The 8976-nt window shown below is 56.0% G+C and overlaps 1 protein-coding gene across 2 annotated transcripts in view; it reads right to left on the bottom strand.

The window, feature by feature from the left end:
* Positions 1-466: 466 nt before the first annotated feature.
* Positions 467-8976, bottom strand: part of ANO6 (anoctamin 6) — a 138796-nt gene continuing 130286 nt past the window's right edge. For both annotated transcript variants that reach the window (XM_051850989.2, XM_008259361.4), the window contains 2 exons: positions 3994-4099; positions 467-2633 (listed from right to left, as the gene is read on the bottom strand). In XM_051850989.2, the coding sequence (XP_051706949.1) occupies positions 2427-2633; positions 3994-4099 (313 nt within the window). In that variant the 3' untranslated portion in view covers positions 467-2426. The remainder of the gene's footprint in view (positions 2634-3993; positions 4100-8976) is intronic.

The raw sequence follows: 8976 nt of genomic DNA, 5'->3' as shown, positions 1-8976 counted from the left end.
GGCAGGGGCCCAAGGACTTGGACCCTCCTCTGCTGCCTTCCCAGAGAGCTGGCGCAGAAGTGGAAGAGTCGGGACTCGAACCGGCACTGACATGGGATGCCAGCATTGCAGGCAGTGGCTGAGCCCACTACAGTGCCGTGCCAGCCCCCAGTGCCAGCAGTGGCTTTAAGATACTTACAAGGACTTGAACTCTGAGGGTGACTTCCTTCCTGCTGACCTGGGTGGTGAGCACAGGTGGCCTGGCCTCTGTGTCCCACTGGTCTCTGTGCTCAGTGCCCCGTGCTTGGTCCCAGTAACTGTGCAGCAGACCTGGCTGAAAGCCAGCCCCCATGTTCTTAAGGAGAACCATGTTCTAAGCCACACAGGAGCAGGACTTGTCACCTGATAAGCGGTCACTGCTAAACTGTAATCTCCACTTGCTCTTGTGCCCAAAGCCACAAAGACAAACATGAGAGCAGACCATGGATTGTCTGTAAAAACAAATTTATTAAAAGGCTCATAATTATAAAAGAATATTAAAATGCACAGAAATTAACGAACATTAATTACAAATGCGATACCTTAGCCACAGTGTAGGAAAAGCGTACGCAGGTTTCGGATCTGCATAGGTTTTGACTTCTTACGCGTCTCACCACGCAAACGCAAGACGACGGTGCGAGCTGGGCTTCAGCGACGAGGCCGTTCCGGCACCGGCCCCGGCCCCGGCCCTGCCTGAACATTTTATGAAATTCTAAATGCACCTGCGATGCGAGGCTGGGGGGTCGGTGTTTCAAAACAAAAATGATGGCTTTGCCTTGCAAGTAACACATCTGAAATACCGGAGGGAAGTCTGTGAAAGCCCCGAGGACCCCGTCTACACTGCGGTGGCCGTCACGCGGCCTCGCTGCCCCAGCTGCAGCAGGCGAGACCTCGCGAGTGGCTCCCGCGGGCAGGCGGAGCGGACACTCAGGCTGGCCGCCCAGGGCGGAACGTGCTTCCTCGCTAGTGGTCGCCCAGGCCCACGGCCACGCCCGCTGATCTTCCCGCGCCGCCTCCCCTCCCACTCCCAGCCGCAGCCAGTGGGGGGGGGGGGGTGTGCCGGGGGTCCGGGCGGCCCCAGACCTTCCTCTGCCATACGCAGGGGTTCTCCCTCCCACCACAGCAGCGCATCTGCAGCTGGGCAGGGGGCGCTCTGAGCGGGGGATCTGCTGCTCCGGGAGCTCTGGGCACGGTGAGGTAAGAGCCTTGGCTCCCCCAGGCTGCCACACGCAGGGAGCGCCGGTGGCTCCGCTGCGGCACAGCCCGGGCTTGAGCAGAGAGAGGTAGCGTGGGGAGCAGCCCTGCACTCCGAGCAGGGCCGGGAAGCAGCCTGCCCCCGCGGCCAGCCTGGAACCCTCTGACCACCTCACTGTCGTGATCAGAGGCCCACGGGGACGAGGCAAAGGCCCAAATACTGCTTTGGTGAACTCCGTACAAACACTGCTCGCTCTTAAACATTCATGGCCGGAACTGAAAACTGCAACTCGGACGTGAGCTCCTGGATCTCAGGGAGCCTTAGCAGCACCTCAGGGCGGAGCCGCCCCGTCTGCCACAGCGCAGACCCTGCCCCAGCCCGCCCCAGCCAGGGGAGAGCGGGCCGTGGGCTCCAGAGCCTCCAGGCCCCAGCCCTCCTCTCGGCTGAGCCAAGTGGGCACGGGGAGGAGGCCCAGGCGGCGGGAGGGTGGCCCACCCGATGGGCGCTGCAGGGGCCTGGGGTCTGGGCTGTGTTGGCAGTGAGCTCGCTCGGAGAGGAGTTTGCTGGGCCTGTGGCTGCCCGGGCCGCGCTGGGAGGCGGAGGGGCCTATCTTCTCCAGAGGAGTCTGCCGCCACAGGAGACTGTAAGCATCTGATTATCCTGGGGCTTTGGGGAGGGAGAGGTCAGTCAGGAGCCGGGCAGCGGGAGTGCGGCCTCTTTGAACCTGGCGCAAGTGTGCGTGAGGCGCAGAGCTCCTGGGAGGCTGGGGGCTGGCACACGGGGGCGTCACGCGGCGCGTGCGGGCTCGGGGCGTGGGGGGCCTTCCCGGGGCTGTGATGGCACCGAGCACTGTGAAGTCAGGCTCCGTGCGCCACACAGCAGCGCCCGCCCCGAGTGCGCACTGGCGCTCCGCTCACAGGTCGTCTGACGCGCACACGGAAGGAAGAGTTAACTCCGGAAGCGCAGACCTGCAGGGCCAGAGCTGACGACCAGCTGCAGACGAAGGCATGCGTGGCTGAGAACCCAGAGGGAGAGTCGGAGACTCATCCGCGCGGGGAGGGGGGACACTGTGGGACTGCCCGCTGCTGCTCGCCGGCGGAAACGGGGGCAGCAGCTGGGGACGGCTGGCCGATCGGGCTTGACATTGTCACCAGTGATTGCAGTCTATTCTCGCGGGCTGATTGCTCGGAGCGCGGGTCGGAGCGGGCGGCTCTCACTCCACCTTGGGGTGCCGGTTGTGGTCCACGGCCTGCACCACCCGCTCGGCGATGGCCCCCATGGTCCTCGTCATGTCCTGGAGGTGGCTCTCGTGCAGCAGCTTCTGGGTCAGGTACTTCTCCCTCTTGATCTTGCTCTTCGTGGTTTTCGACACGTCAGGAATCGCGTAGGAAATGAAGAACTTCACGGAGTAGATGACGTGCTGTGGAGAGGGCAGAACCGTCAGCCTCGGGCTGGGGGGCCCCAGTGCCCCTCAGCGGGCGCCTGGCCGAGCTGTGCACCCGCGCCCCCGTGGAGAGCGCGCACGCTGAGTGCCAGGGGCCTCAAAGGCTGCCCGGAAGTGGAGACGCAGGTCTGCTTGGGTGAGGGAGACCCTGAGCTCGGTGCAGTTTTTTCATGACACATTTCGACAACTTTTTGAAGACCCTCTGTATGCGTGGATTGCAATTTTTCTGCACCAAAATAAGCATTTTTTAAATGTTTAAATAAGTATTTTTTTATTTGAAAGGCAGAGTGACAGAGAGGAAGAAAGGGAGAATGAGAGCGAGCTGTCTTCCATCCACTGGTTCCTCCCTCAGCACCTGCAGCGGCTGGGGCGCAGCCGGCTTCCCCAGGTGGGCGGCGGGGTCTGCCGCAGGGCGCAGAGCAGCCTGGAGCCGGAGCGGACGGGGCAGAACGCCAGGTGGCGACCGGCCTTATGGCCTTTCCAGAGGTGGCCTGCCTCTCTGTGCCACGGTGCCCGCCCTCACACTTGCAATTCCATCTCCACAAACCCATCCGGGTTCCCTAGGGGCAGGGGCGTGGGGCGAGGCTGCGTCAGGCCTGGTGGCCACTGAGAGATCGTGTGGCTTTTCCTCCGAGACAGCGCGAGAGGACAGGAGCCCAGGGAGAGAGGGTGCTGGGGCAGCTGCAGGAGGCAGCAGAGCTGCTAAGAAGGGCTGGGGGGTGGGGGGAGGCGAGAGAGCAATGAGGAGGGCCCTGGGGGCTCGGGCAGAGTGCAGGGGAGGCGAGGGCGGGAGCGGTGCCTGGGAGGGTGCCTGGGAGGTGCCCTCTGAGCCTGTGTGGCACAGGCCTGGGTGTGACGGGAGCCGGCAGACAGCAGGGGTCCCGGGGTAGGCAGTGAGGGAGAGAAAGGACAGCCCAGGGCTGTGTGCGGGCCTCCCGAGGAGGGGAGACTCGGGACAGCTGGCGGCACTGCCCACACACAGCGCCCGCAGCCGTGTGGGAGCCGCTTCATTTCACCGACACAACGCTCATGCGGGGAGGTGTGTGCGGCAGGGGCTAAGAGGCTTGCACTTGGCTCAGCCCTGGCTGCGTGAACCAGCGTCTGAATGAAGGAGACATTACGGCTTGTTTTTTTTTTTTTTTTTTTTTAGCAAGAATAATATGTCCTAAAATAATTATCTCCCAGCGATAAGGAAGAAAGTACCACATGATGATACTTCAAAAAGCTAAGCTTGTTTTGGTGCAAAAAAGAGTGTTGCAATCCATGCGGTCTTCCCCTAATGCCCGTTTTCCAGGCCCGCGGTGCAGGCTGCGTGTCTCCTGCCCTCTCCTCCTACCTCCATGACGATGATGAAGGCCAGCTTGGCCGCGATCACATGCCAGTAGTAGATGTTGTGTTTGTACTCCTGAGGGTGGCCAGGCGGGTATCGGAAGTCGCGGTACCTGTAACCAAATGCGGACGCGTCAGGAGACAGAGCTGTCTGATTAAATACTGTCAACAAGGCCCCATTTAAAAAGAATTCACGGGGCTGGCGCTGTGGTGCAGTGGGTAAACCTGGTGACTGCAGTGCCGGCATCCCACGTGAGCACCAGTTCCTGTCCAGGTGCTCCCCTTCTGATCCAGCTCTCTGCTGTGGCCTGGGAAAGCAGTGGAAAATGGCCCGAGTCCTTGGACCCCTGCACCTGCATGGGAGAACCAGAGGAAGCTCCTGGATCCTGGCTTCAGACTGGCTCAGCTCCAGCCATTGTGGCCATTTGGGGAGGGAACCAGCGGCTGGAAGACCTCTCTCTGCCTCTGCCTCTCGGTAACTCTGCCTTTCAAATAAATAAGTAAATCTTTATAAATTCTTTTTTTTTTAAGATTTATTTATTTATTTGAAAGTCAGAGTTACACAAAGAGAGGAGAGGCAGAGAGAAAGAGAAAGTCTTCCATCTGCTGGTTCACTCCCCAATTGGCTGCAACGACCAGAGCTGTGCCAATCCAAAGCCAGGAGCCAGGAGCTTCTTCTGGGTCTCCCACCTGGGTGCAGGGGCCCAAGGACTTGGGCCATCTTCTACTGCTTTCCCAGGCCTTAGCAGAGAGCTGGACGGGAAGTGGAGCAGCCGGGTCTCAAACCGGCGCTCATATGGGATGCCAGCACTGCAGACCAGGGTGTTAACCCGCTGTGCCACAGCGCCAGCCTCTCAATGTTCTTATAAATTGAATGGCATATAAACTTTCTCTCCAAGCTCAATTTAGTAACAAAACCCTAAAATAACTAACTCTAGCAATACTTTATTTAACAAGTAATCAAAAATGACAATGATTGATGGCATCCTTGTTTTTTTTTTAAAAAAGGAGTCCATCTTTAGAAAAGAACAAAAGGATCTTAATTTTTTCCATTTTTAAATCTGAAAGGCAGAGAGACAGAGACAGATCCTGCATTGTGTCACTCCCTAGATGCCCCGACAGCGGGGCTCGGACACAGCCCAGGCCACGGCAGGAGCCAGGAGGTCTGTCTCAGTGTCTCTCAGGGGTGGCGGGGCCTAAGTGAGTGGACCGTTAGTTACCTCCCAGGGTGCACAGCAGCAGGAAGCTGGGCTGGGCTGAAACCAGACGCCCCAGAATGGGACACGGGTAACACAGGTACGCGAATGCCTCCTGACTGCTCCTCCAAAAGCCCACCCGCTGCGATCTTGCGCTCCGTTTCTGCCAGCGCTCTCTCCCCGCCTCCTGCGCTGTTGAAGAGCTTAGCCTGTGTTTCCGGAGACTGCGGTACAGTTCTGCACCCGGCACTGAGACGGCACGGTGCACAGCACCGCCTGCCGAGTGCTTCTTCCCTCATTCTTTGGTCTCAGCGGCGCTCCTGCTGCCGGAGTGTCTCAGGCAGCACCGCTCCTGTCCCGCCTGTGATCTGTGGGACTGGAAGGGTCACCGACTGGAATCACATGACACGCAGGTGGGTTCAATGAGCAAGTCCAAAGCGGCTGGACTCCATGCGACTCTGAGGCACTTCCTTTTGGCTTTCTCTGGTTTCCTGGCTGCATTACTGAGAATCTGAATCAGTGAAGCTTTGCAGAGTTGGAATAAATGAATTCTAAGTCTTCCTTCAGGTTAAGTTGCTGGGGTTGGAAGGAAAACGCTATGAGCTACGGTCACAACTATTGGCCGGTGATGGAGCCAGATACTATGCCGACGGGTGATCTTACCAGCCACGACACGGAACGCCGTGGCACCGAGCGCTGGGAGAATTCTATTAGCCAGTGATGGAGCCGGGTACTGTGCTGACGGGCGACCTCACCAGTCATGACACAGAACACTGAGGGTGCCGAGTGCTGGGAGAATTCTCTGAGGTACAAGTATTTAGATCTCCCATCTTACAAGGTTTCTTTGGGGAACACATCTTCAGGGTAGAGTGTGGTGAAGGAACAGAGCGGGGTAACTGGTACACCTGTCACCTCAGCAGGTGTTGGGAAAGTCGCATTCCCATCAGGTGTTCTGAGTGCCTGTTGTCAGCCAGGGTTCTACACTGCTGTGCTGCGGAACTGCGGAGGGCCGAGTGGCCCCTCTCCACCCCTGCATGCTGCACACCCGCCCCAGGGCCCGGGAACCCCTGCTGTATTCTCTGCTGCCCCGAGATCCGCGTTCGCCCGCACACATAAGAGAGCACCAGCGCTGTCTCTCTCTGCCTGCCCTGATGTCCTCCAGGTCTATCCCTTCTGCTGCAATGATGGAATTTCAGTGTGTGTGTGTGTGATCCACTGTGTAAACACTGCACTTCTTCATCCCGTCATTGCTGCCGGACACCACGCCGGCTGTTTCTTGGCTGTGATGAACAGCGCTGCAGTCAGCATGGGAGTGCAGATGTCACCCTGACCCCCGGCTTTCATTCCCTTGGGTGAGCACCAGCAGTGCGACGGCGCAACCTGGACAGTGCTACTGTTGGCGTTTGGAGGACCGTCCACACTGCTTTCCACATGGCTCTCCAATCTCACTCCGCACCCGTGGTGTCCGAGAGCCCTCTCCCCAGCATCCTCGTCAGTGTCTTTTGATTCTAGCCTTCCAACTGTGGGGAGGAGGAACTCAATTAGCTTTCAGACGGCATTTCCGGATGACCAGTGACGTTCAGCAGTCTTTGACAGGTTTTGAAGACATCTTCTTATCTTTTGAGAAATGTCTATTTGGGTCACTTGCTCAGTTTGAAAAACCTTTCTGGCCATTTACTTGTTTGCATTCTTTACATATCCTGGAAATTAACCTCTTACCAGATAAGCTGGTGGTCAATGCTTTCTCCAGCTCTGCAGGCTATCCCTCACCGTTTCTTTGGCTGTGCAGACTTTGCCTTGATATAATCCCTTCATCAGTCTTGCTTCGCTTGCCCATGCTTGGGGTCATATCCAAAAAAGGTTTGCCCAGACCCATGTCCTGATGTGTTCCTCCTGTCTCCTATTCGTTTCAGCTTCTGGTCTTAAAGTGGGTCAAAGACCTAAATGTGAGTTCACTTTTGTATGAAGTGAGACAGGGGTCCAGTTTGTTTTTCCCACATACAGACACCCACTTTTCCCAGCACCACTGATTGAGCCGACGACTTTTATCATTCATCCACGTGTTGCCTTTGCAAAAAATAAGTTGTCTGCAAACAGGTGGATTTATTTCTGCATTCTTTATTCTGTTCCATCAGTCTGTATGCCTGTTTTTATGCCAGTACCAGGCTTCTTTGGTTATTGCAGCTTTATAGGATCGTATGAAATCAGGCATTGTGATACCCCCCGTTTTGTGCTTTTACTCAGGATTGCTTTGGCTACTCGGGGTCCTTTCTTGTTCTGTACATACTTTGGGAGTGCTGTTCCCATTTCTGTGGAGAATGTCATTGGTATTTTCACAGTGCACTGAATCTGAGCATCCCTTGAGGAAGTATGGACATTTTACCACACTCCTGTGCCTCAGCTTTGGAGCCCGCTGCTCACAGAGCAGTGCTGGACTGGACCGCGGGCTTGTTCTGATCAGTTCTGCTCCGCGATGTTCCATGTTGACCGCTCTGCGTCTGTCGAGCCGTCCCCACGTGCCCAGGATGGCCCTCTCAATCGTGGCCTAGAGGCCTTTATATGTTGCATTTGACTTGCTGGCATTTCTGTTGAGAATTTTTGCCCTGGGGATTCTGGTCTGTACTGGTCTTTCGCTGTGTTGTCTGGTTATGACATCAGGGTAACACTGGCGTCTAGAAGGGATCTGGAGGGGCCTCCTCCCTTCCGGACATTGGAAGAACTCTGCTTACACTCACCAGGGAAGCCTCTAGTCATGGGAGACTTCCCATTGGTGAGGCAGTCTCGTCCCGTGCCGTTGGCCTATTAGCCTTGGTAGGCTGCATGTGTCCAGACACTTACCCACTGCTGGTCTATGGGTGGGGGTGCTGGTACCCGTGACAGTCCTCTTCACCCTCTGCACTTCTGTATCAGAGTGTTCTAGCGCCTCCTTTCCCAGCACTGATTTTATTTATTTGAGGCTTCTTTTTTTCCCTCCTGAGTTAGCCTACCTAAATATCAGTTTTGTATTTTTCAGAAAATGAACTGTTCATTTCATCGATCTTTTCTCTATTTTTTAGTTTCTATTTCATTTATTTCTGCTCTGATCTTGGTTATTCTGCTCATTCTGGGTCTGGCTTGTTCTTTGTTCCCTGAGTTGCACAGTTAGGTTGCTTACTTGACGTTTTTCTGCATTTCTGATGTAGGCGCTTGTCACTGTACACTACCCTCTCTGTACTGTGGCCCGCAGATCAATTTCAAATTTCACTTTTGATTCCAAGCTAGTGTTGCTGCGCTTCCATTCACTTAGACAATGTCTGTGGTTCCTGTTGTTGATTTCTAGTCTATTCCACTGTGGTTAGAGATGACACAGGACAGAGTTTCTTTCTTTCATTTTTTTTACTTTCCAACACTTCTTTTAGGGCCTATCGTATGGCCCATCCTGGGGAATGTGCCATGTGCTAATGAGTAGAGTATGTATTCTGCCGCTGCTGGATAAAATGTCTCATCTCATCTTTGTACGTCTTTACATGACATTTGCCATCATTCATTGTCCTCAGGTGGACTTCAGTAACAACCTGGATCTTACAACTCGTGGGGCTTCTCCTTTTTTTTATTTGAAAGGCAGAGTTGGCTGGTGCTGCAGCTCACTAGGCTAATCCTCCACCTGCGGCGCCGGCACCCCAGGTTCTAGTCCTGGTTGGGATGCTGGTCCTGTCCCGGTTGCCCCTCTTCCAGGCCAGCTCTCTGCTGTGGCCTGGGAGTGCAGTGGAGGATGGTCCAAGTGCTTGGGCCCTGCACCCCATGGGAGACCAGGA

Source organism: Oryctolagus cuniculus, chromosome 9 (genome assembly GCF_964237555.1).
Source record: "Oryctolagus cuniculus chromosome 9, mOryCun1.1, whole genome shotgun sequence".
Classification (NCBI taxonomy): Eukaryota; Metazoa; Chordata; class Mammalia; order Lagomorpha; family Leporidae; genus Oryctolagus; species Oryctolagus cuniculus.
The sequence above is the reverse complement of the archived record's forward strand: the minus strand, read 5'-3'. Positions and strand labels throughout refer to the sequence as shown.